We start from the raw sequence: 26,844 nt of genomic DNA on the forward strand, positions 1-26,844 counted from the left end.
CAGGCTGCATGATGTGGCTCTGACTAGGTGTGTGTGTGTGTGTGTGTACAGAGACAGCACCTTGTCAACTCAACACGACCTTCACAGACCATTCTAACCCCAGTCCCACAGTATTTGGTAATGGGACGGTTAACGGCCCTTAAAGGGATGGTACAGTGATAGGAGCAGTAAGTAGCCCTTTAAGGTTCAGGGAGGTTAATGGTCATAAGTTAGTAGCTGGCCCTTAACCTCAAGCAACCAAAATGTGGGCATAATTCTATTTTTGTTAAAGGAATGGTCAGTGATACAGAGCAGGTAATGGGGCAGTAGCTGGCCCTTAAAGGGATGGTCCATTAAATGAACAGTACCAGTCTCTCCTCTATAGGGGGTGGTCACAGGGTCAGGTCACACACTATAACACAGGATAGGAATTCTACTGAACAGCGTGATCCAAGGGAGAGCTAAACATTCCACACATTCCTATGGGAGGGTGTGATGTGTGTTGAAATCAGAGCGGTCACACGGAGTAGAAGGCCATATGATGGGTGTCAGATGCTATGTGAAATTGGTCTATTTTGATCCATGTGTGTTTTTTGCCCCACTGTACATCAGTCTACTCTGTTAGCGAATATAAAGGGTATAATTGTGATTCGGAGGAGGGTGTTCAAGTGTTTGGGAAAGCAGAAAGGGCATTAAACAAAAACATTGAGACACACAGGCTCCGTGATATTGCTTCCCTTGCCGTGACCTCTAGTCTCTGCAATTTATCTGTCCAATCACTCTCACAGACACACCACCGATTCCACATGATCCCAACACACATAGATGCAGCAGGAGGCCATTAAAACACATTCAAGAAGACACATACAAGCCTGCAGGTTCACCTCAGATAGACCTGAGCGTTACCTAAAGCAGAACTCCATGATACCCCAAGTTCCCTTCGGTGCAAAGGTAATCACCATCACCTGACCTGAGCCAATAATCTGGCAACTCCACGAGCATGTCAACTAGGCTGCATTAACATTCGAAACAGGAAGCTTAGAATACGCCAATAGGGGATCCATGGAAATAGAATTCTAAATCCACTGGTGTATTTTTTTAACTGTTTGTGTTACTCAAGTTACAATTAGTTTTTCCATTTCCCATTGCAAATGTAAAATAGCACGTTGGACCGTATAATTCCAAGGTCTCAACTATTTGTCGTTTTTCATCTTGGTACACTGTCCATAATCACAGTGTACTTTATGATGGCAAACGGAGAGATTATTTACTCCCAAGAGTTTGTAGCGTTGCAGTTGGGGAAATATGAGATCGTAGGGGTTACATGGCAAAGAAAAACCTAATCTGTCTGACATAAAGACTCCACCCTATTTCAGGAAGTTCTTATGTAGATTACTTGCATATTTTAAGGATTTAATCAAGACCCACAATGCAGCAGTGTCTAGTTTGTCTTCTACGTTGGCATCTAACAGAATAATCCACACACGCTGATCTATCTTCACACACCAGCTCAGATGGAGGCACAATCACAGATCTGTGGAATCCCGCATACACATATTTGTACTGATCCACGCATACTTCCGCACTGAGACACACACACTCACACATACACTCCCTACCTCCCAGGGGAGTGTGTCAGGGCCCCAACTGATTAAAGCTTGGCAGCAGGGGGCTCTGTCAGCATCATAAAACACAGGCAGTCGTGTAGATGATCTGCCACCCATTTCCTAGGTGATATATTCTCTTACGTGTGCATAGGCTGAGAACAGAGTATTATCTCTCTCTCTCTCTACCTATCAACCAAGAGGAATGACTCATGTTGATGACCCCTAGACGACAACCCATCTGCTTCGTGCCAATCACACACTTTCTTTTTGACCTCCCTCCTTTTCCCTCTTCCTCTCCTATTCCTTTCTCTGCTTCTCCCATGTCTGCATCCATTATCCAATAGGGTGTTATTTTGTCCATGCAATAATGGGTGAACTGAGAACAGAGAAACAAGTAAACATATACATTGCTCCGGTAATAATCATTATTTTGTCCATTTTGGTATTTACTACAGATGGAATTGGACAATGGTCCACAATTCAGGACTATTGATTTAGTATGGTTTGTATCGGTTTTGTACCACCCGGAAATATACAGCCGCCTAGCTCGCTAGCTTACACCCAGACACTTTAACGTCTATATTGACTCCGAGTTGTTGTTCATTGAGCAATGTCTCTGTTAAAGAAGCAGCGGGAGATCATGTCATCTTACTCATTGTGACATTAAAGTCCAGACTGATCCTAGATCAGCAGTCCTGCTCTGAGATGCTTGATGAGCACTGGCCCTGGTTTGTAGAGTAGCTGACTGAGATGTATAAAGAGATCGAGAAACCAGACTGAATTATCTCACATTAGGACCGTGATCCTCTCAGAAAAGCAACAGCTCATCAATGGTGGACAACTGGACACGATTCTGAATCAAACGGCACGCAATTAAATGGGAGGATAGGAGCCCAAGAGAGGGAGATTGGGTGATGGATAGAGTCCACTAGGTTCAAACGACCAAATCAAATCAAACTTTATTTGTCACGTGTGTCGAATACAATAAGTGTAGACCTTACCGTGAAGTGCTGTTGGTTAAGAGCTAAGAATATTTACCAAATAGACTAAAGTAAAAAAATTATAAAAAGTAACACAATAACGAGGCTATATACAGGGGATACGGGTACAGAGTCAGTGTGTGGGGGTACAGGTTAGTTAAGGTAATTTGTACATGTAGGTAGGGGTGAAGTGACTATGCATAGATAATCAACAACGAGTAGCAGCAGTGTACAAAAGGGAGGGGGGGGGGGGGTTAATGTAAATAGTTCGGTGGCGATTGTATTAATTGTTCAGCAGTCTTTGGCTTGGGGGTAGAAGCTGTTGAGGAGCCTTTTGGACCTAGAATTGGTGCTCCGGTACCGCTTGCCGTGCGGTAGCAGTGAAAACAGTGACTGGAGTCTCTGACAATTTCATAGGCTTTCCTCTGACACCGCCTATTATATAGGTCCTGGATGGCAGGAAGATTGACTCCAGTGATGCACTGGGCCGTACGCACCACCCTCTGTAGTTGCCATACCAGGCGATGATGCAAATGGTCAGGATGCTCTCGGCGGTGCAGCTGCAGAACCTTTTGAGGATCTGGGGGCCCATGCCAAATCACAGATGTTACTGATGAAAAAATAATTGGAATGAATAGTAGCTTTATCTTGTTTCCTTAAAACGCAGCCAGTCTTTTTTCTATGTGTAGTCATTAAAGTTGGGGTCAACTCGAGTCGGGAAGTGAATTGTGTATTTTTTTGTTTTGTTTCAAGAGTATACAATGCTTGGCTTACTGTATAAATGGACGCAACCCATTTGACATGAATTGGAGTACAAGTAGACAGAATTGATGGGTATTTTCACATTGTAAATAGTGTAGAAACATTTACCATGTTATCACTAAGTACCGAACAGGGATGTTGAAAAAAACATATTTTCTTAAATGAATACATGGTCAAAATAGTACTACCTAACAGTACCAGTCAAAAGTTTAGACACACCTACTTATTCAAGACTTTTTCCTTATTGACTCTTTTTCTACATTGTAGAATAATAGTGAAGACATCAAAACTATGAAATAAAACATATGGAATCATCTAGTAACCCCCCCCCCCCAAAAAAAAAAAGTGTTTCACAAATCAAAATAGATTTTAGATTTGAGATTCTTCAAAGTAACCACGCTTTGCCTTGATGACGTTTGACTGGTACTGTATGTCCTGTTGGTCACGGTTTGTTTCCTTAGTGTACAACTTCATAGCGGCGGTCAGTCAACTATGTTATACTGTACCTGCACCTGTGGATGGGCGTTCCATCTTCCGTCAATGACTATTGGTACAGCTGCTCACGTATTGTTCTAAATGTATTTGTTTAAGGCCAAAGTAGGTCTAATGAATAGTCTTTGAAGCCGGTGGAGTCATTGACTGATCTATTATTGCCCATGTTTATGTATCTACTATTATCTGCTGTTGGGTTAGGCCTATAGGTGGTCTGCTAATGATGACAAGCCTGTTGACGTTTCTCTGGTTTGGTGGTGTGGCATTAAGAGAGTGGTTTTAAGGGTGAGTGTGTAGGGAGGGTGGCAGACAGCAGTTGGTTTCTCTCAAGATGAGGGACTCTGGCTAAAGACTAAAAAGCGTCTGGCTTTATTATTTCTCAAGACGTTGGACACACACACACACACACACAGGCTAGACAGAAAAATACGCGCGCACACACAGCCACTCCACGGTGTTTTAACGTGTGATTATGCAACACCTATTTATTTGCGAGCTGCACGGAAACACTGTCATTGATGTGTAAAGTCATTAGAAATGATTCAACACCATTTCCTTCACCCAAAAGACAGCCTATTTTCTAAATCTCTCTCAACCTCTCCATCTCTTCCCCCTTTCCCTATAACAGTTTTTTTTTAACTACAGAGAGTGTCTGATTTTTAATTTGTGGTCTCCAAGTCTGTGATGGACTTGAGAGGAAGAGGGTTTAAATCTCATGGAAAATGAAAATAGGAAATGGAGGGAAGCAAAAGGGCAGTACAGCCTCCGCGCTACACACACACCTCCCTCATTCATTTTGCTGACGACCTGACGGTGGTAGGCCTGATCACTGACGATGATGAGACAGACTTTCGGGAGTAGGGTCAGAGACCTGTCAGTGTGGTGCCAGAACAACAGCAAGACAAAAAGGAGCTGATCGTGGACTACAGGAAACAGAGGGCCTTGCATGACCCCTTTCACATCGACGGGTCTGAAGTGGAGCGGGTCGAGAGCTCCTCGTGTCCAAATCACTAAGGATCTATCATGGCCCACACACACCAACACAGTTGTGGCAACGCCTCTTCCACCCTCAGGAGGCTGAAAAGATTCAGCATGGGCCCTCTGATCCTCAAAACATTCTACACCTGCACCATTGAGAGCATCTTGACTGGCTGCATTCACCTTTTGGCCTATTTCTCTCTCCTCTCTTTCTCACCCTCTCCCCCCTTCAATCTGATTACATTCCAGCACACTATTGGAATGAGTGGTAAACACTGCCCATTGCCAAAACAGTTGATAATGAAACAATCTTTCAGTCCCACTTCCCTTCCTCCCTTATTTTTGCCCTCCAACCAGACCTCCTAATCTCTACCACCTTCTTCTTGCCATCCCTCCGGCCCTTTCAAAACAAATAAAACTTTATTTGCCACATGGCCGAATACAACAAATGTAGACTTTACCTTGAAATGCTTACTTACAAGCCCTTAACCAACAGTACAGTTGAAGAAGAAAATAATTAACCAAGTAAACTAATGTAAAAAGTAACACAATAAGACTAACGAGGCTAAATACAGGGGGCACCGGTACCGAGTCAGTGTGCGGGGGTACAGGCTAGTTGAGGTAATCTGTACATGTAGGTGGGGGCGAAGTGACTTTGAATAGGCAACAAACAAACAGCGAGTAGCAGTGTACAAAAGGGGGGAGGGGGATGAATGTAAATTGTCCAGTGGCAATTTAGGAATTGTTCAGCAGTCTTACGATTGGGGGTAGAAGCTGTTGATGAGCCTTTTGGTCCTAGACTTGATGCTCCGGATCCGCTTGCCGTGCGGTAGCAGAGAAAACAGTCTATAACTTGGGTGACTGGAGTCTCTGACAATTTTATGGTCTTTCCTCTGTAGCGCCTTATGGTCAGATGCCAAGCAGTTGCCATACCAGGTGGTGATGCAACCGTTCAGGATGCTCTCGATGGTGCAGCTGCAGAACCTTTTGAGGATCTGTGGACCATTGCCAAATCTTTTCAGTCTCCTGAGGGGGAAAAGGTTTTGTCGTGCCCTGTTCACGACTGTCTTGGTATGTTTGGACCATGATAGTTCGTTGGTGATGTGGACACCAAGGAACTTGAAACTCTCGACCCTCTCCACTACAGCCCAGTCGATGTTAATGGGTGCCTGTTCGAACCACATTTTTTCTGTAGTCCACAATCAGCTCCTTAGTCTTGCTCACATTGAGGGAGAGGTTGTTGTCCTGGCACCACACTGCCAGTTCTCTGATCTCCTCCCTATTGGCTGCCTCATCGTTGTCGGTTATCAGGCCTACAACTGTTGTGTCGTCAGCAAACTTAATGATGGTGTTGGAGCCGTGATTGGCCACGTAGTCATGGGTGAACAGAGAATACAGAAGGGGACTAAGTACACACCCCTGAGGGGCCCCAGTGTTAAGAATCAGCGTGGCAGATGTGTTGTTGCCTACTCTTACCACCTGTGGGCAGCCAGTCAGGAAGTCCAAGATCCAGTTGCAGAGGGAGGTGTTTAGTCCCAGAGTCCTTAGCTTAGTGATGAGCTTCGTGCGTACTATGGTGTTAAATGCTGAGCTGTAGTCAAATGAACAGCATTCTCACATAATGTTCCATTTCTCCAGGTGAGAAAGGGCTGTGTGGAGTGTGATTGTGTCATCTATGGATCTGTTGGGACGGTATGCGAATTGGAGTGGGTCTAGGGTGTCCGGGAGGATGCTGTTGATGTGAGCCATGACCAACCTTTCAAAGCACTTCATGGCTACCGACATGAGTGCCACGGGGCAGTAATAATTTAGGCAGGTTACTTTCGCTTCCTTGGGCACAGGGACTATGGTGGTCTGAATGAAACATGTAGGTATTACAGGCTCGGTCAGTGAGAGGTTGAAAATGTCAGTGAAGACACTTGCCAGTTGGTCAGCGCATGCTTTGAGTACATGTCCTGGTAATCCGTCTGGTAATCCGCAGCGGCTTTGTGAATGTTGACCTGTTTAAAGGTTTTGTTCACATCGGCTACCGAGAGCGTCATCACACAGTGATCCCGAACAGCTGGTGCTCTCATGCATGCTTCATTGTTGCTTGCCTCGGAGTGTGCATAAAAGGCATTTAGCGCGTCTGGTATGCTCGTGTCTGGGTTTCCCTTTGTAGTCCATAATAGTTTAAGCCCTGCCACATCCGACGAGCATCAGAGCCGGTGTAGTAGGATTCAAACTTAATCCTGTATTGACGCTTTGCTTGTTTGTCCGAGGGCATAGCGGGATTTCTTATAACTATTTGGATTAGCCTCCCGCTCCTTGAAAGCGGCAGCTCTAGCCTTTAGCTCGATGCGGATGTTGCCTGTAATCCATGGCTTCTGGTTGGGATATGTACGTGCAGTCACTGTGGGGACGACGTCATCGATGCACTTATTGATGAAGCCGATGACCGAGGTGGTGTATCCCTCAATGCCATTGGATGAATCCCGGAACATATTCCATTCTGTGCTAGCAAAACAGTCCTGTAGTGTAGCATCCACGTCATCTGACCACTTCCGTATTGAGCGAGTCACTGGTACTTTCTGCTTTAGTTTTTTTCTTGTAATCAGGAATCAGGAGGATAGGGTTATGGTCAGATTTGCCAAATGGAGAGCGGGGGAGAGCTTTGTATGCATCTCTGTGTGTGGAGTTAAGGTGGTCTAGGTTTTTTTCCCCCTGGTTGCACATGTGACATGCTGGTAAAAATTTGGTAAATCTGATATAAGTTTGCCTGCAATAAAGTCCCCAGCTACTAGGAGCGCCGTTTCAGGGTGAGCATTTTCTTCTTTGCTTATGGCCTTATAGAGTTGGTTGAGAGCAGTCTTAGTGCCAGCTTATAATACAGATGAGAACTCTCTTGGTAGATAGTGTGGTCTATAGCTAATCATAAAGTACCCACCCCTCGTCTTACCAGAGGTAGCGTCTCTGTTCTGCCGGTGCATGCAAAATCCCGCTAGCTCTATATTGTCCGTATCTTCGTTCAGCCACGTCTCCGTGAAACATAATATGTCCGGTTAATGTCCGGTTGGTAGGATAATCTTAATCGTAGGTCATCAATTTCATTTTCCAATGACTGCAAGAAGAATGGAAGGCAATGGGAGTTCACTCGCCTCCGGATTCTCAGAAGGGTACCCGATCTTCCGGCGTCTTTTCTTCACGCAAAAGGCATGGATCTGGGCCTGTTCCAGTGAAAGCAGGATATCCTTCTCATCGGACTCTCATCGGAAACTGCGATGAGTAATCGATGAGTAATCGCTTTTCTGATGTCCAGAAGATCTTTTCGGTCATAAGAGACGGTAGCAGCAACATTGTTAAAAATAAGTTACACAAAATGCAAAAAAAAAAAAAAAAATAGCAGAACCTTTCGCTGGTTGGTATTTATTGGGATGACCATAACCACACTGCTAACCTTATGCCTTACCCAAATTTTTACAATATATAGTAAAGCCTATTTTGACCGCTGGCCCATGTAGTGGATATCGGGAGCTCTGCGTCCAGGACAAGATTCATCCCAATAAACGTCCACCAGCTTCCCTTTTCACAATATCTATCTCTGTATCTCTCTGCTCCTCTCCACCTTTATACAGACCACAGGTGGCTGGTGAGGGCAGGACGGTTCATAATAATGTCTGGAATGGAGTGAATGTTTATGTGTTTGATGCCATTCCATTAATTCCGTTCCTGCATTACTATGAACCCATCCTCCCCAATTAAGATGACACCAGCCACCTGTGATACATACAACCCCCCCCCCCCCCCCCCCCCTCCCATTCTCTTGCTCCCTCACCCACACAGTCTTTCTTCCCCTTTCTCCTGGTCCCCCTCTCTCTTCCTCTCCATGTTCATGCCGGCTCTGTATCCCACTCTCCCTGCTCCCCACCTTAGTACACCCCCCCTAATATGTCTTTCTCTGCTACTCTCGCTTGTCCCAGTGCTTCTGCACTGCACTATACTTTAGCCTAATGGACAGTTGTGGTCTCATTTCTATACATAACATCCTATGATGAGGTTTCTCAAACTCTCAGCTCGGAGTGTGTGTGTGTGTGTGTGTGTGTGTCCATGTTAGTGCTTGGTTGAGGAGTGAGTAATAGTGCTAAGGGATCAACTGGTGGTCAGGTCATATCAGTCCAGATTATAGAGCTTAGTCCCTTTATCCACATCTCACTGTAATTAACAAAGAGAGACTGAGGGAGAGAGAGAGACGCTCAGCGTGAGCTCCTGCTTTGTTTCTCGCTCTTTGTTTTTAAAATGAGAAACACTCAAGACAATAAATAATGAGCAACAACTCTATTCAATCAGAATAGGGGGGGGGGGGGGGGGGGGGGGAATAACTTTGCACCTCAAATGAAGAATGATTGACTCTCAGTAGCTAGCTAACGTTACACAACAAAAACCTTGCCAGCAAGCTAACCAGCGAGCCAGAAAAAGCAAGGGGAGTTAATGCAACTACATCAAACCACCAAATTACACATATACTACATGGCCAAAAGTATATGGACACCTGTTCGTCGAACATCTCATTTCAAAATTATCGGCATTAATACGGAGTTGGTCCCCCCTTTTGCTGCCATACAGCCAGCAATCTTCTGGGAAGGCTTACCACTAGATGTTGGAACATTGCTGTGGAGACTTGCTTCCATTCAGCCACAAGAGCATTAGTGAGGTCGGGCACTGATGTTGGGCGATTAGGCCTGGCTCGCAGTCGGCGTTCCAATTCATCCTAAAGGTGTTCAATGGGGTTGAGGTTAGGGCTCTGTTCAGGCTAGTTCTTCCATACCGATCTGGACAAACCATTTCTGTATGGACCTCATCTTGTACAGGGTGGCATTATCATGCTGAAATAGGAAAATACCTTCCCCAAACTGTTGTCACAAAGTTGGAAGCACAGAATCAACTAGAATGTCATTGTATGCTGTAGTGTTAAGATTTCCCTTCACTGGAACTAAGGGGGCTAACCTGAACCAAGAAAAACAGCCCCAGACCATTATTTATTCTCGGCTAGGTAGCGTTCTCCTGGCATCCTCCAAACTCAGATTTGTCCTTCGGACTGCCAGATGGTGAAACATCACTCCAGAGAACGCAATTCCACTGCTCCAGAGTCCAGTGGCGGCGAGCTTTACACCACTCCAGGCAACGCTTAGCATTGCGCATGGTAATCGTAGGCTTGTGTACCTGCTGCTCGGCTGTGGAAACCCATTTCATGAATCTCCCGACAAGCGGTTCTTGTGCTGACGTTGCTTCCAGAGGCAGTTTGGAACTCAGTAGTGAGTGTTGCAACTGAGGACAGAGGATTTGTACGCGCTACGCACTCGCCGATCCCGTTCTGTGAGCTTGTGTGACCTACCACTTCGCGGCTGAGCTTCTCCTAGACATTTCCACTTCGCAATAGCAGCACTTATAGTTGACCGAGGCAGCTCTAGCAGGGAAGAAATTTGATGATTGGAAAGATGGCAACCTGTGACGGTGCCACGTTGAAAGTCACAAAGCTCTTCAGAAAGGCCAGAAAGGCCTGTCAATCTACTGTCAATGTTTGTCTATGGAGATCACATGGCTGTGTGCTCGATTTTATACACCTGTCAGCAATGGGTGTGGCTGAAATAGCCTAACCCGTTAATTTGAATGGGTGTCCACATATTTTCTACATATATAGTGTATTTAACCACTTATTGTTTTTAGCAAAATTATCCTTGGTATAACCGTCTTAAAATTCCATGTACCTTAGTAGAATCCCATCCCCCAGCTTAGACAGGGCTTCGACTGTAATGGGTTAAAGAGAGAGAGCGAGAGAGAGCGAGAGAGAGCGAGAGTCAAAGTCCAGACCTGAATCCAATCGAGAATCTGTGGAAATAACTGAAAACTGCTGTTCACAAATGCTCTCCATCCAACCTCACTGAGCTCGAGCTGTTTTGCAAGGAGGAATGGGAAAAGTTTTCAGTCTCTCGATGTGCAAAACTGATAGAAACATACCCCAAGCGACTTACAGCTGTAATCGCAGCAAAAGGTGGCGCTACAAAGTATTAACTTAAGGGGGCTGAATAATTTTGCACGCCCAATTTTTTAGTTTTTGATTTGTTAAAAAAGTTTTAAATATCCAATAAATGTCATTCCACTTCATGATTGTGTCCCACTTGTTGTTGATTCTTCACAAAAAAATACAGTTTTATATATTTATGTTTGAAGCCTGAAATGTGGCAAAAGGTCGCAAAGTTCAAGGGGGCCGAATACTTTCGCAAGGCACTAAGATCAGAGGATGACATAAAACATCAGCGCAATTCATGTTGTCATACATTGCCTGTACAATATAGCTTATCTTTTATGCAGGAGTTCCTGCACTTACGTTTTGCTAAATGCACTGTATTCAAAAGGATAAAATGGGTACATTTATGCAGCGCTAAACCCAGTCTCAAATGGCTTTACTTCATGTGTAGGAGTAATTAAGTTCATAAACATCCACGGGTCACATTTTACATTAAATTTGCACGTCCGCCACTAATATGGATGATAGACAATGTTATACTTGTATAATATATGTGTGGATGCTATCCAATCCAATATAACTTTATTATCCCTGGTGGAAATTGGCTGTGTTTTTATGTTCAAAAACAACACAGAGAAACAGAGCAATTAGCATAGCGCTTAGATAAACCAATCACAGGGGAACGGCAGGCACTAACACAGCTTCAACAAACATCAATAGCAGATATCCTAGTGACCACCCACGGAATTGAGCTAACTTTGACACTGTCACATCTCCATTCCTTCTTAAATGTGGATCATTATCCGTGTTCAATAAAAACACTGAACAAAACCATAAACGCAACGTGTCGCTCCCATGTTTCATGAGCTGTAGTAAAAGACCCCGTACATTTTCCATCAGCACAAAGATATTGTTTATTACAAATGTGTTGACATCCCTGTCAGTGAGCATTTCTCCTTTGCCAAGATAAATCTACCCACCTGACAGGTGCGGCATATCAAGCAGCTGATTAAACACCATTGATCATTACACAGGTGCTCCTTGTGCTGTTGACAATAAAAGGCCACTCTAAAATGTATAGTTGTCGTCACACAACACAATGCCACAGATGTCTCAAGATTTGAGGGAGTTTGCAATTGGCATGCTGACTACAGGAATGTCCACCAGAGCCGTTGCCAAAGAATTGAATGTTAATTTCTCTACCATAAGCCGCCTCCAACGTCATTTTAGACAATTTGGCAGTACGTCCAACCGGCCTCACAACCGCAGAACACGTGTGACTACACCAGCCCAAGACCTCCACATGCGGCTTCTTCAATTACGGGATCGTCTGAGACCCACCACCCGGACAGCTGATGAAACTGTTGGTTTGCACAACCGAAGAATTTCTTAAACTGTCAGAAACCATCAGGGAAGCTCATCTGCATGCTCGTTGTCTTCTCCAGGGTCTTTGCCTGACTGCAGCTTGGCATCGTAAACAACTTCAGTGGGCAAATGCTCACCTTCGATGGCCACTGGCACGCTGGAGAAGTGTGCTTTTCACAGATGAATCCCGGTTTCAACTGTACCGGGCAGATGGCAGACCGTGTGTATGGCGTCGTGTAGGCGAGTGGTTTGCTGATGTCAACATTGTGAACACTGCCCAATGGTGGCGGTGTGGTTATGGTATGGGCAAGCATACGCTACGGACAACGATTTCATTTATTGATGGCAATTTGAATACACAGTTACCATGACAAGATCCTAAAGCCCATTGTCGTGCCATTCATCTGCCGCCATCACCTCATGTTCCATCCAGCATGATAATGCACAGCCCTATGTCGCAAGGATCTGTACACAATTCATGGAAGCTGAAAATGTTCCAGTTCTTCCATGGCTTGCATACTCACCAGACATGTCACCCATTGAGCATGTTTGGGATGCTCTGGATCGACATGTACGAGAGCGTGTTCCAGTTCCCACCAATATCCCGCAACTTCACACAGCCATTGAAGAGGAGTGGGACAACATTCTACAATCTACAGCCTGATCAACTCTATGCGAAGGAGATGTCGCACTGCATGAGGCAAATGGTGGTCACACCAGATACTGACTGGTTTTCTGATCCACACTTCTACCTTTTTTAAGGTATCTGTGACCAACAGATTCTGTATTCCCAGTCATGTGAAATCCATGTTTCAGGGCCTAATGAATTTATTTCAATTGACTGATTTACTTATATGAACTGTAATTCAGTAAAATTGTTGCGTTTATATCTTTGTTCAGTGTAAATAAATCATTATGACAATTTCCCTTTTTAGATAAGGCAATCAAATGAAAATAGATAAAGAAGATGCTGTCTAAGCTCTGATATTTTGGCTTGCTGCGGTTGTTAGCCTCGTCTTAGTCGGAAGACGCATTGAGTAATATATCAATCATAGCGACAACGTGTGTCAAGGGAGGACTTGGACAGAAGCCAGACAGACAGAGATAGATAGATGGGAGGGAGGAACAGAGGGAGGGAGGGAAAACAGGAGAGACAGGCTTATCTGTCTGGCTTCTGCAACTGTCGCATGGGGGAGGGGGGGGGGGCATCCATAGAAGATACAGACATACTGTATACAAGATGGGATTAAACATCTGCACACACCGTGACGTGCCCACACACAAAGACTTACACACAGCAGGAGATGATGCGAACACATATAAACAAACACACTGAGCATAAACATGCACCTGTCACTCTGAAAGTCTTGAGTAATAATGCACAGCAACCTATTGGCATTTTCCGTTTGCAGTGGATGCGGAGATTCTCTCTCATGTAAGAGGATACTCGGAGAGCTTATTTCTCTGCACATTGAAACCTTAACTGCCTATAAAACCTTTCCCTCTCTCCATCTCTCCTTTGGTCGCTCACTGCCTCGGTCTCTCTCTCTGCCTCCGTCTCGCTCTACCTCGTTCTCTCCAACTGTATTATCTTAGGCATGTTCTGTATAGGGTGTAACCCTGATCTTTACCCATAGCCAGCAGATATAAATTGCTACAAAATGCCTCCTTCTCACACACACATCATATTCCTCTCTTTCTAGTTTTCTATTCATTGCTCTGTCTCTCCCGCAAATTCTGTTAGTCTTTCTATCCACTATTTCTCTCCCTCTCACTCATTCCCCATTTCTTTCCTCTGTGTGTGGTGCTGGAGCTGTCCCAGAGGCATTAACAGCTGGCCACATCCTGTGCTCTCTCTTTCTGTCTCCCCCCTCTCTCTCTCTGGAAGCAGAAATGTCCAGTCTACTGCAGTATGGAATATGGATGGAGGCAGCACTGTGGGCTGTAGTGACATATGTAGGCTGGACAGACAGTGCATGGTTGGAGTATGAGTAGTACTTCTCAGACTGTATCATCACTAAAACATTCTACCATTGTTGCAGTGTGGCAGGGACAGTGTTATGGCTGTTGTATGTGTTGGGATTAACGTTAAAGTCCATATGAACTGTATGATGGGTGTAGAAGTACTGAATGGCAGTGGTGTGTGTGTGTGTGTGTGTGTGTGTGTGTGTGTGTGTGTGTGCGCACGGTATGCGTCTCAGGGTTAGCCCTTCAGTTTGTTTTGTGTCCGCCGAGGTGAACAGAGCATGCACGGTATTGACTATTTAGCTAATCCATACTGCCCGTCAGACACACGTCACTGACATCTGACCTTTGCTAGAAAGAAATGTGGGGTGGTATTAACTGACCAGCAGCCGCTGTCAATCAACTGGTCGTGCCCCCTCCATGTGTGTCCATCTGTATCGGCTCAATACTCCCCCCTTTATTCTGCTTCATTACCTTATCAATGTTTCATATGGGGCCCGTGACCACAGAGAAGGGAATAGAGGGAGGGAAAAGATGAGGGAGAAGAGAGAGGGAAGATGAGGGAATAGAGGTGGAAGATTAGGGCGAAGAGAGCAAGAGAGGGAGGACGAGGGAAATTGAGAGTGAAAGAGGGAGAAGAAAGAGGGAAGGGAGAAGAGAGGGGAAATGAGGGAGAAGAGAGGGAAGATGAGGGAGGAGAGAGACATGCACGAGCTCACACTTAACAAACAGACCTTCATTCGTACACAACCCACACATAGTGAGTGAGTCACTGTGCTGCATACTTTTTAAACATCCTTTTGGTGATAGCCGTACAACAGTGAGCCCTGGGCCTCAGCATGCTGACAGAAGCTGCCGTGCTGTGTGCACGGGTACCATCTGTGTACCATGTTTGTGAGTGTTGTGCATTTGTGTGTGTGTGGTCTATCTGTTTAGTAGAGAAAATATGTATAGTTTGAAAGAATCTTCAGATTGTTTGTGGATGTGAGTGTTTATGAGAGAGTAAAAAATACCGACAAAGGACAGTGACATCGACAATGAGATGTGTGTGTGTGTGACATTTGTGTGGGCGTGCATGCGGGCGGGAACAGTGTGTCTGTTGCCACGACTGCTCGATTCGATCCTGGTTTTCTCCAACGTGGATTTCCGTCATATTCTATGTTTAACATTTAATAACCTCATCCCCCCCGTGGACACAGGGGATCGGAATAGCATCTGTGAGGCGTTTGCAGACCACACATGCACACACACACCAGTACACTTTATTACGGCACACTGCAGTGCACAATGTCACAGTCTGTACACAGGCCTACTTTCTGTATTCCACACGTCGTGCACAGGAGGCTGGTGGCACCTTCATTGGGGAGAACAGGCTCGTGGTAATGGCTGGAGTGGAATGAATGGAATGGTATCAAATACATCAAACACATGGTTTCCAGGTGTTGATGCCATTCCATTCCAATGGCAGTTCCAGCCATTATTATGAGCCATCCTCCCCTCAGAAGCCTCCGCTGACATCAGGGTTTCCCTGGACTATCTGCACTGACTCTGCACAGGCTCAGGTCAGGCAGCGGTCGGTAATCCAGAGGTTGGGCAAAGGTATAGGACGGCAGGCAGGCAGGGTCAGGGGAAGGTAGAGTGGTCAGGCGGGCGAGCTCAGGGTCAGGACAGGTAAGGGTCAAAACCAGGAGGACGAGAAGAGAGAGACTGGGGAAAAGCAAGAGCTGAATACAAAAATTGCTGGTAGACTTGACTAACTGGCAACAGCCAAACAGAGAACACCGGTATAAATACACAGGGGAAGATGGGCGACACCTGGAGGGGGGGGGGGGACAGACAATCAAAGACAGGTGAAACAGATCAGGGTGTGATATACACTCATGCTGCTTCTACTCTGTTTTTTTTATTATCTATCCTGATGCCTAGTCACTTTACCCTGCCTTCATGTACATTTCTACCTAAAATACCTCGTACCCCAGCACATTGATCTGGTACTGGTACTCCTGCTACTTGTTGGGAAGGTCTTGTAAGCAAGCATTTCATGGTAAAGTCTACAACCCGTTGAATTTGGTGCATGTGACAAATGAGATCTGATTTGATCAGCAATCCACATGGACCTGTTTTCTAAAGAGTTGTAAGGTGCCCAACATGTGATAGGGATGGGCAATTATCCAAATATTCTAATATCCGAACTGCTGTTAGTATTCCATTACTTGGGAAAGTTAACATTTTTGTTGTTGTTGTCTATTGTAATAAATAAATGACGGTTTTTATGAGCGCACCCCATTTAAAAAAAAGGAGCACCGGTAGCCTACACACGTTTCACAAGTGTAGCTTGTTGTTTTCGTCTGTCAATCAGAGCAGCGCTACAGTCCAAGGCTCCATGTGTAGCAATTGGGAGATTTCTCATCAATGCCAAATGGAATTCAAATATAAAGTTGGCTAAATGAGAAGGGGTAGGCTACAACAATCAACGAACAGGTAGGCCGTTTCATCTACTGTATCTTGCCTATGCTGCTCTGTACCATCACTCATTCATATATCCTTATGTACATATTCTTTATCCCCTTACACTGTGTACAAGACAGTAGTTTTGGAATTGTTAGTTAGATTACTTGTTATTACTGCATTGTCGGAACTAGAAGCACAAGCATTTCGCTACACTCGCATTAACATCTGCTAACCATGTGTATGTGACAAATAAAATTTGATTTGATTTGATTTGATTTCATATGGATGGAGTTGTTGTAGACAAGCTTTAAAACACAAGTGCATTATGGGTAATGTAGGGAGTTAACTTTCGTGTTTTGATGCAATTTGTTGTGGTGGCGGAGATGTAGCCGAACTGCGAGCCACGTTCTTCTAGCTCCGTTAGACCAGTAGTTTATTTTGTCATTCAGACTACCTCACATGGTGTACAAGTTTAATAAATGTCAACTACGTCAGTGGAATTCCAGACTAACTCATTAGCAGCGGATAAGATCCACAAAATGTGGGAATTACCCGCCCCTGGAGCTAGCAAGTGAGGACTCCCCTGAGCCGTCCCGACTACGGTCTGGAAGCGAGGCAGGAAAGGTAACACTGGGGGCTCGTCCAGGATTTATCCTGCCAGTATCGTTGAGTTTTTCACATTATACCGGAATAACAAAGAGAGAGAAAGAAAAAAAATAAGTTTCACACTTTCACGAGGTAACGGCTAACGAAGTTAATCATCATTGTTCTAGTGGTGGCTGACGTTCTAACTAAAGTTGTAAAATGGCGGCTACAAGCAGGAAATCTGTTATTACGAGAGAATTCGCCTGAGGATTCGACGTGCTACTCAAACCCCAATCATATCGCTAACTACAGTGAATGAAGACATGCACTCACAAATCTCATTTGCCAACTGGATGAACGAATTTGATGTTGCAAATGCTAACATTAACTGCAATCCATTTTTGCCAAGTTCAGATGTAGCTAATATGCAGCCAGCCACAATTAATATGGCTGACTCGTGCCTTGAGTCAAAGACGTCTCCTCGACGGCCAAGGAGAGAAGCGAATCCATTCCAGTCTCATTGAAAACAGAAATGTGGGTGACAGTGGAATCGAATCACAGCAAAGTCACAACCAAAACTATACCAGCTGGCATGCTAGATGCTCACATGTAAATGGTCTCTCTAGAAATGTGTTTCAACCAACTACTGAAATGCTGTATACTCCATGCACTAACCCTTTTTACTCTGCCAACCACAGACTCTATGCAGCGAGTACACCTGTAGATGCTGCTTACTCCCATTACCCACGCAGGAGGCCAGCAGCTCTGCCCTCCACTCCAGCCATGTATCCTGTGTATAACCACCACGCACAGTCACAAGACACCCATCAATGTATCTGGCGTGATGCTCTGCCCACTGAAGGTCATGAAATGTACCTGTTATGAAAACGAACAGTCTCACCCCAGGCGAGCAAGATCCAGTTCACACTCAGGCAGCCCCGGCGTGTACATTATGATATCTCATCTGACAGTGAGAACGAATACGCTACTCAGAAGGAGAGGATCCCCACACTACGACCAGGTCAGTTTGATGGTTAGGGCTTACGGAAAGAGGTATATATTCTTTAAGACAGCGGAGCACAGAGAAATGTGTTGCCTTGGCGCTGTTACGACACCATTCACCCAGACGTTAAACCTCCAACTATCAACTGCATTCTCAGCAGGGCATTGGTCCTGTAAATGTCAAAGTCTTTGGAGAAGTTCACCTGCCCATTCAGGTTGGCACCCGCACATTCAGGTTGGTACCCGCAGACGTTGGCGTAGGGAACACCGATGCCATCGTCGGTCATCCATTCCTGCAGCAGTCTCAGGGAAGCCATGATTTCAGCAGCCGTAGGATTGTGCCGTTTGGTGAACAGGTGCCCTACTTCAGAACGAAGGGGGATGTCGTAAGAATAGCACGCATAGCCGTTTTCGAATCAGGGTGCGAGTACATTGTGCAGAGGAACGCACACTTCCGTGAACCTGTCAGAGGTGACGTAGTGCTGAGCCCAACTAAAGGATTCATTGAGAAGCATAGGCCAATAATCGAATCCCCATCAGGCTCTACAATCCAGGAACAGAGTCAGTGAAATCCGTTCGGGCTGCAGCTGTTGTTCAGCCCACTGAACTAGTCTGGTTTCCCCAGCAGTTTCTTCTCACTTACAGTTGGTGTATACGGAGAGCTCTGCTGCACTAAGTGCAGGCGAACAAAGTAGGCTTGCTCAACTCCTTAGTGCCTATGGGGACGTCTTCTCTACTGGACCCACTGATCTTGGTCGCACTGGTCTTGTACAGCATGACATTCGGACGTTGCCTGGGCCACCTGTGAAGCAGCAACTGTGGTGGCTGGCATTCGAAAAGTAGCTCAATGCAGACCAGCAGTTCCAGTAAAGTCTTGAAACTGGAGTAGCCTCTCCAAGCTACGGCAGCTGTGCTTCACCAACAGTCATGGTACGCAAAAAGGTCCAGACATACCATCAATGTGTGGACTACAGGGCTCTAAATGAGTGTACTGTTAAGAATTCATATCCACTTCCCCGTATCCAAGACACTCTAGATACCCCGTGGACAGCCAAATGGTGTAGCGCGGACTTAGCGTCAGGCTACTGGCAGGTAGAGCTTACTCCCAGGGCCCGTAAAGCAGCCGCTTTCTGCAGCAGGAAGGGCCTCTGAGTGGAATGTGATGCCTTTTGGGCTCTGTAACGCACCAGCGACGTTTCAACTGCTAATGGACCGTGTCCTGTCTGGAATGCAATGGGCGACCTACCTAGTATATCTAGATGACATCATCATCCTGGGAAGGGATGTCACGGAGATGCTCCAATGCCTGGCAGTGTTCTGTCGGCTACGCCAAGCCAACCTGAAATTGTAACGCTTCAAGTGCCATTTCTTCCCCCGACAGGTAACCTACCTTGAACACATCGTTTCCAAACACGGCATCACCACAGAAAATTCTAAAAAGTCCAAGAACGGCCCCAGCCTACCGGTGTTTCAGAAGTCCGTCAGTTCGTCGTTCTGACCTCGCAAAAATTTGTCAATGATTTTTGCTGATGGAGCCGTCTTGTCCCAGATGCAGGACGGTGAGGAACGCGTACTAGCGTATGGGAGCCGGCGGCTGTCCTCCACCGAGCAAAACTATTGTACTACACGGAGGGAACTACTGGCAGTAGTGGAGCTTACTACACACCTCTATCAATACCTGCTCAGAAGACTCTTCATTGTGCACATTTACCACAGCAGCCTTTGGTGGCTCATAAGGATGAAGGAACCAGAAGGTCAACTAGCGAGGTGGCTCGAGAAGCATAACTTCAAGGTCACACATCGTCCAGGACGCCGCCATGAAAATGCTGACGTCCTGTCCAAGAGGCCCTGCCGCCAGACTTGCCCCTGCACTATACTTGCACTATACTTGGACCCTACCCAGAACAATAACTGTTTCAGGCACCCGGAAGTGCAGTATAACCTTGGCCTCAGCATAGCTGATTACGTTCTGGAAGCTACTTTATGGAGCTCTGCCCAGTGGGGGTAGGAGAAGAACCCATCCTACAGCCTGCACTCTCTGGAGCGGCCTTCGACGAGGAGTCGGGTCTTCGGGACAGTGAAGAGGACACGTTGGACGTGGAAAATATTTGCCTCACCGACACAAGTGACTCTGTTCTCTTCCATGGATGGACTACTGAGAAATTATGTCAAGCTAGTTAGCGGACTCTGACATGGGCCCCGTCAAGAGATGGCTCGAGGAAGAACAGGAACGCCCATCATCGGGGGATGTCGCCTTTCGGGCCAGAGACTAAGGCATAGTGGAAGAGACTGTATGTCAAGGACGGCATTCACTTACACCGCTTCTACTGTACCGAAGGCACAGGGTTTTACCCACAGATACTCCTACCTCATGTGTTCTGGACGGACATCGTGAAGCAGATGCACGACAGCCCTGTAGAAGAACACTGGCGTGGAACGCACACTTGCCCGGCTGCAGACAAGACACTACTGGTACCGAATGAGAGAGGATGTCACACTACGGTGTCGTACATGTACCAGCTGTGCCGCTAAAGCCAGACCTCCAAGGAAGCCCCAAGCACCTATGGGGACTGTCCGCGTGGGAGTACCTATGGAGAAGATTGCCATTGATCTCATAGGCCCCATGATCAAGAGAGAACGCTACAAACGCTACATATGGGTGGTTCAAGACTTTTTCACAAAGTGGGTGGAAGCTCATACATTCAAGTGCACCAATATCAAGTGCACACACACTGGTAGACAAATACAATCATGCGTTTCACACACAAAGAACATTTAGATATTAGATCACGGTAACTTACTGTATATCCCACACCCATGATAGGCATTTAAAAAACACTCACACACACACACTTAACGTACCCCTGCAAGCAAACACGCACGCACACACACACACACTCAATGGGTCATGACGATGGAGTTCAGAAAGGAGACATGCTCCATGTCCCGTTAGCAGACAGAGAACAGTCTGTTAATACTGGCCCTGCTCGACACACACACGTTTTGTTCTTCAAACCTCGTGGGGACCTAAAATTGATTTCTATTCAAAGTCCTATTTTCTCTAACCCCTAAACCTAACCTTAACCTAATCACTTACCCTAACCCTGATTGTAACCATAAACACCTGAGCTTAAAATAGCATTTGTCCTCATGGGGAAGTGGGTAATGTCCCCACGAGGGATAATTGTCCTTGTTTTACTATCCTTGTGGGGACTTTGGGGGATTTTAGGTCACCACAAGGATAGAAGAACCAACACACACACTTACTCACTCATTCAATAGGAAAGGAAAAGAGTGAGAGAGTACGACAGAGAGAAAGAATGACAGAGAGAGAGAATAACAGAGAGAGCCTGTTCATTTGTTCTTGGAAACAAACTGCTGTTAAATTATTTATTTGTTCTCTTGCATTAAGTAAATTCGCTCATTAAAAAACATCAGCGAACAAATCAGCATGACCCAGAGTGGGATGAAGTAGGTTGCCAGCGACAGGCTCACTCCACTCCCACCACATGCTGGGGAGAGCTCTCTTTCTCTGTCTCTCTCTAATGGGTAAGTGGCTATACAAGTACATCCAAACAGACGTTATACACACTTGCATGAGAAATAACACACATTAGCTCATATCCACTAACTATCGGACACACGCACACACATATGCACTTGCGCACACACACACACACACACACACTGCAGTTCTGCAGAACTGGCTAAGCTCCCTCAATAGGTGGAAAACAGCACAACATTGCAGTATAGCGGTGGCAAACGGAAAACAATGCACCCTTTCACTACCCTAATTCTCTAGGGTGCTTGTGTACATTATGTGGTTGTGTTTGTGCCTTTTGTGTGCATGTATGTGCTTCCATACTGTATGTGTGTGAGCCTGTGTGTGTGTGTGTGTTTGCTGGTGGATGTTTGCATACATTATGTGAACGTGTGTTGTGCTGCAAGTGTTAGTTTGTGTGTGCACATTTCCGTGTGTGTGTGTGTGTGCACGCGCAGATTTGTACGTATGTATACACCACAACCTTGATAGTGACACTCATACAACAGTTCACCGAGAAACTCACACCAAGATCCAAATCAATGCTAACATCGGCGCCTGTATCTCATCACTCACAGAGTGGTAAATAAACAATGGTCGGTACAGCCGAGACAGAGACGGGCTAGATTAGCGGCGGCCATATTTTATGCTGACGCCCCTTGAGCGTGTAAGCAAGACTGTTGCCCTCCGAGCAGGAGAGACGAGGATATAGGAACTATTTCGGAAAAGGAAAAAAAAAACGTGTTTATTTACTTAGAGCAGTGAGCAACATGACGGGCTGTTAAAAAAGGTTCCACTGGCTTGATAATGGCTTACATTTCCGAGGTTTTTTTTTTGTTGCTGTGTTTCAACGTGTTTTACATTTAGAGGGTTGGGCTTGTGGGGAGATCACCTGAGCTGCCTAGCTCAGAACTGTGAAGGGCCCACCTGGGTGATGCGTGGTACCCATTTTGTACCAGAATGCACTCCAAACATTGGCAGCTTGCCACAGTTGGTTGGGAACATTGGGTTCTTTTGGTAGCTCCGGGGGCATTTCTAATGCTGACTATGCACTGATTTCAGATCACTCTGTCAACTCCCATCATAACCTGAACAGTTCTTTTCCACCCTTATTAACAACTGATTTATGATCAATTCGCCCTACCCACAGCCCTACCCATCTTAATTACGAACATAACAACACAACTGGCCCCATACCAGTTCTTAAGACAAAACCACAGTCACCATAACCCGGAGGGGATGCTGGTGCCTGAACAAATCATGACCGTTCACACCCAAAACACTGTCGGAATGATATCCATTCAGATGCCAGAATGACCACAAGTATAAACATAAATAGAGAGCAAATAAACTACAACACTCCCTACCGAGTTTCAAACTGCCTCTGGAAGCAACGTAATGGTCTAGGGGCTGTTTTTCATGGTTTCGGGGCTTGGCCCCTTCGTTTCAGTGATTCTAGCCGATTCTGTGCTTCCAACTTTGTGGCAACAGTTTGTGGAAGGTTCTTTCCTGACAGTGCACAAAGCGAGGTCCATACAGAAATGGTTTGTCAATCGGTGTGGAAGAACTTGACTGGCCTCCACAGAGCCCTGACCTCAAACCCATCGAACACATTTGGAATGTGAATTACTAATGCACTTGTGGCTGAATGGAAGCAAATCCCTGCAGCAATGTTCCAACATCAAGTGGAAAGCTGTTATAGCAGCAAAGGGGGGTACCAACTCCATATTAATGCCCATGATTTTGGAATGTTCAACGGAGCTCTCCGTTGCTGGAATGGAGCAACTCATTGTGTCAAATGTTTTGAGGTCTGTATAATGCACGTCAAATAAAGTTGGATTGGATTTGATTAAAAGCCATACTACGTTCCATTCCAACGCTATCATCCCCATCTGCCTATACCCGAGAGAACAAAGTATTTCACTCTTTGACCACCAACGCAATTATAATCACAAAGCATTAACCTTAACGTAAACCATCTACCCATACTTTGAAATTATGAACATAAAGACTTCATGGACCAGGTCATCTTAGTTGGCAATATTGCCACTTTATACCATGGTTTCTAGCGTGGTTTTCTACCAACAGCCTCAAGTCAAGTCCTGAGAGGAACGTGTACAGAATATGGGTACTGTTACGTTATAGCTACAGTTGGATTTGATAGGATGTCTTTCAGTGTGACTGACTGTCCTTTTTAAAATACAAAACTCTAGAAGCGGACACTGAAGCTGACCCTGTGTGGGTCAAACCAATAGAGACGGGGTTTTTTCTTCCCAAAACACAGCTCATGTAGTTCATACAACAGTCAGTGGCAATGGAATGGTATAGCTAAGATGTGGCCATGTCTTCCTGTTTCTCTAACACAAAACACAATACCGAATTGTATTATGTAACAGGTCCAGTTATTCAAATCAATCAAATGTATTTAGAAAGCCCTTTTTACATCAGCAGGGCTTATACAGAAACCCAGCCTAAAACCCCAAACATTGCAGATGTAGAAGCACGGTGGCTAGGAAAAACTACCTAGAAAAGGCAGGAACGAACCAGGATCTGAGGGGTGGCCAGTCCTCTTCTGGCTGTGCCTGGTGGAGATTAGGGTAAGGAAATGGGGATACCTAGTCAGTTGTACAACTGAATGCATTCAAAATGAAACTTCTGCACTTAAACTGAATCAGAGAGGTGCGGGGGGCTGCCATAATCGGCGCCCAGGGAACAGTGGGTTGACTGCCTTGCTCAGAGGCAGAATTACTGATTTTTTTTACCTTGTCAGCTCAGAGATTCGATCCAGCAACCTTTCCGTTACTGGCACAACGCTCTAACCACTAGGCTACCTGTCAATTAAACAAGTACAGCTTGTTCTTCAAGATGTTCAAATGTTTGTTCGATGACCAGCAGGGTCAAATAATAATCACAGTGGTTGTAGAGGGTGCAACAGGTCAGCACCTCAGGAGTAAATGTCAGTTGGCTTTTCATAACTGAGGTCGAGACAGCATATTGAGTGTGGGCGTGTTTGCTTGTGGATGTCTCATTCCCCAGCCAGAATTGTGCCCAAACACTGTTGAGTAGGTCTTTTAACAGAAGACTAATGTCAATAGGTCTCTCTTGACCCTACCGTAATAGTCTTTTAGTCTCTAGAACCTCTGGTCTTCATGGCAGAAATGGAGCCTTTGTAAAAGTGAATGCTGTTCCCGCTGTAAAAGTGCGAGCAGAATATAACTCTCCATCCCACTCTTTCTTTCTCGCCTCAGGTTCGATTACCAAGAGCTGCTCCACAACTCCACCTTTTGCCTGGTTCCTCGGGGGCGTCGCCTGGGCTCCTTTCGCTTCCTAGAGTCTCTACAGGTAGGATGCTAAATACGGATCACAACACCCTAGCATGGTCCTGGAAGAATGCCAAATACTGCTCCAAATACACGGGCATGGTCGCAGATATGGGATTTGTTTGTGCCGTCTTGCCAACTCCTATAACTCCTGGGACCAAGCTACGTGTACGAATACACCTCTGAACAAGATTATGCATTGACGTGCATTGTGTTAGCAGTCACACTATTAATATCATAGCCACACTGTCGTATGAATGTATGTGCTCTACTAATGTGTACAATTTAAGGTTAAGGCGTTAACCATGATGGTGGTGTTGGCTGATTTGCAAAAAAAAAAGGGAGGGGGGGGGGTATTTGGTAAATATAACATTGAATGGGTTTGTCTTTCATTAAACTCAGCTTCAATAAACCATGTAGTTAAAGAAATAATGATATGGCACAAACTGTGTGGAATTACCACCCATGTGGATGTTTTGGTGATGGAGCTGTGTTCATGGTTTTACCTACCAATGAACCTCCCAGACTCTTGTGTTCCCTGGCCCTCTCTTTCCTTCTCTCTCTCACTGAGTCTCTCAATGGTCCGGAAGCTTTCATAGGGTTGCCAGCCTGCCACACTGCTGATCTAAGCTGAATGGGCAAATCCACTGAACACAGGGCTTGGCAGGGAAGCTCACTCTCACTCAGCTAACTCATTCCTCCTCCGCACTCCCTCCCCAGCTCTCTCTCCTTCTCTCTCCATCTATCTCCTTTGCTTTACCATTCGGGCCAATCTGAGATTTGTAAGATCTCCTTTTACTTTTCGTGCCAGCCCACAAAAGAACGTGCAATTACCAATGTGGTAGGAAACTTATTGTCTGCGTTCCAACTCTTGGTGCGTGCACGCACGCACGCGCGCACACACACTGACCCTGAAGCTCCTCTCTTCATCTCCCAATGTAAAGAACCAAGAAACAACAACACACATATGCCCACATGCTGAGCTGCACTGGGATCTAGACAGGGGAATAATTCTTAGTCAGTCCGCTTCACAGCACCATGTCTCTGGGGAAGTGGCTCAGGCGAGCCCCAGGCTTCACGTCAGCTCTGGAGGCCTCAACATCTGGCTTGACCCTGTTACCTGGAGCGTAGCCTAGCGTATCTTAGCGTCGTCTGCATGACTGCCTTGGTGAGGGCTGGTCTCTGGTGAGGCAACTAGAGGAGCTTCAAACCGCCAGAGGGGGAATCTGTCGGAGTCGTCTGATCTCAGTCTGTAGCTGGTTCTGGCTGCTCTCTTGTGATTTAATTAGAAAAGTAAATAAAACCATCAACACCCAGGACCGCAGCTTGGAGAGAGAGGGAGGGAGAGAGATTGAAGGAGGGAGCTGAAAAAAGAAAAGTAGAACATCAAAAACCTGACTGTCAGTAAACAACGGGGATACGGCAACATCAAACTCAGCTTTAAAAAATATTATCTATTATACCCCTCTTCTCTCTCCATTTCTCTCGCCATCCTCTCTGTGTAGTGTACTTAATTAGCAGACTAGGGGTCTGTTAAATCTCTGTGTGTGTGAGAGACGTAGCAGAAATGTGATCTCTTTTTCTCTAGGGCCTCTAGGGGCTCCTGGGACAGGCAAGATAGTAGCTGTGACTCATGCAACCTCCCCAAGAGAGTGTCACACACACACACGTGTCATCGATTTCATTATCTGCTCAGACTGCCTTATTGAAGTACCAGCTGCTACTATGGTGGTATGTGTCAGAGACGAAGACTGGAAATCTAGACAACATATTTATATTGAAAAATGGCCCGTCTACCACAAGCAGAGCAGAT

The 26,844-nt window shown here is 45.7% G+C and overlaps 1 protein-coding gene across 5 annotated transcripts in view; it reads left to right on the top strand.

The window, feature by feature from the left end:
* Positions 1-26,844, top strand: part of ext1c (exostoses (multiple) 1c) — a 76,611-nt gene that overhangs the window by 44,073 nt on the left and 5,694 nt on the right. For all 5 annotated transcript variants that reach the window (XM_036952643.1, XM_036952642.1, XM_036952645.1 and 2 more), the window contains exon 3: positions 24,960-25,053. In XM_036952643.1, coding sequence (XP_036808538.1) covers positions 24,960-25,053 — 94 coding nt within the window. The remainder of the gene's footprint in view (positions 1-24,959; positions 25,054-26,844) is intronic.

This window comes from Oncorhynchus mykiss, chromosome 18, assembly GCF_013265735.2.
Source record: "Oncorhynchus mykiss isolate Arlee chromosome 18, USDA_OmykA_1.1, whole genome shotgun sequence".
Classification (NCBI taxonomy): Eukaryota; Metazoa; Chordata; class Actinopteri; order Salmoniformes; family Salmonidae; genus Oncorhynchus; species Oncorhynchus mykiss.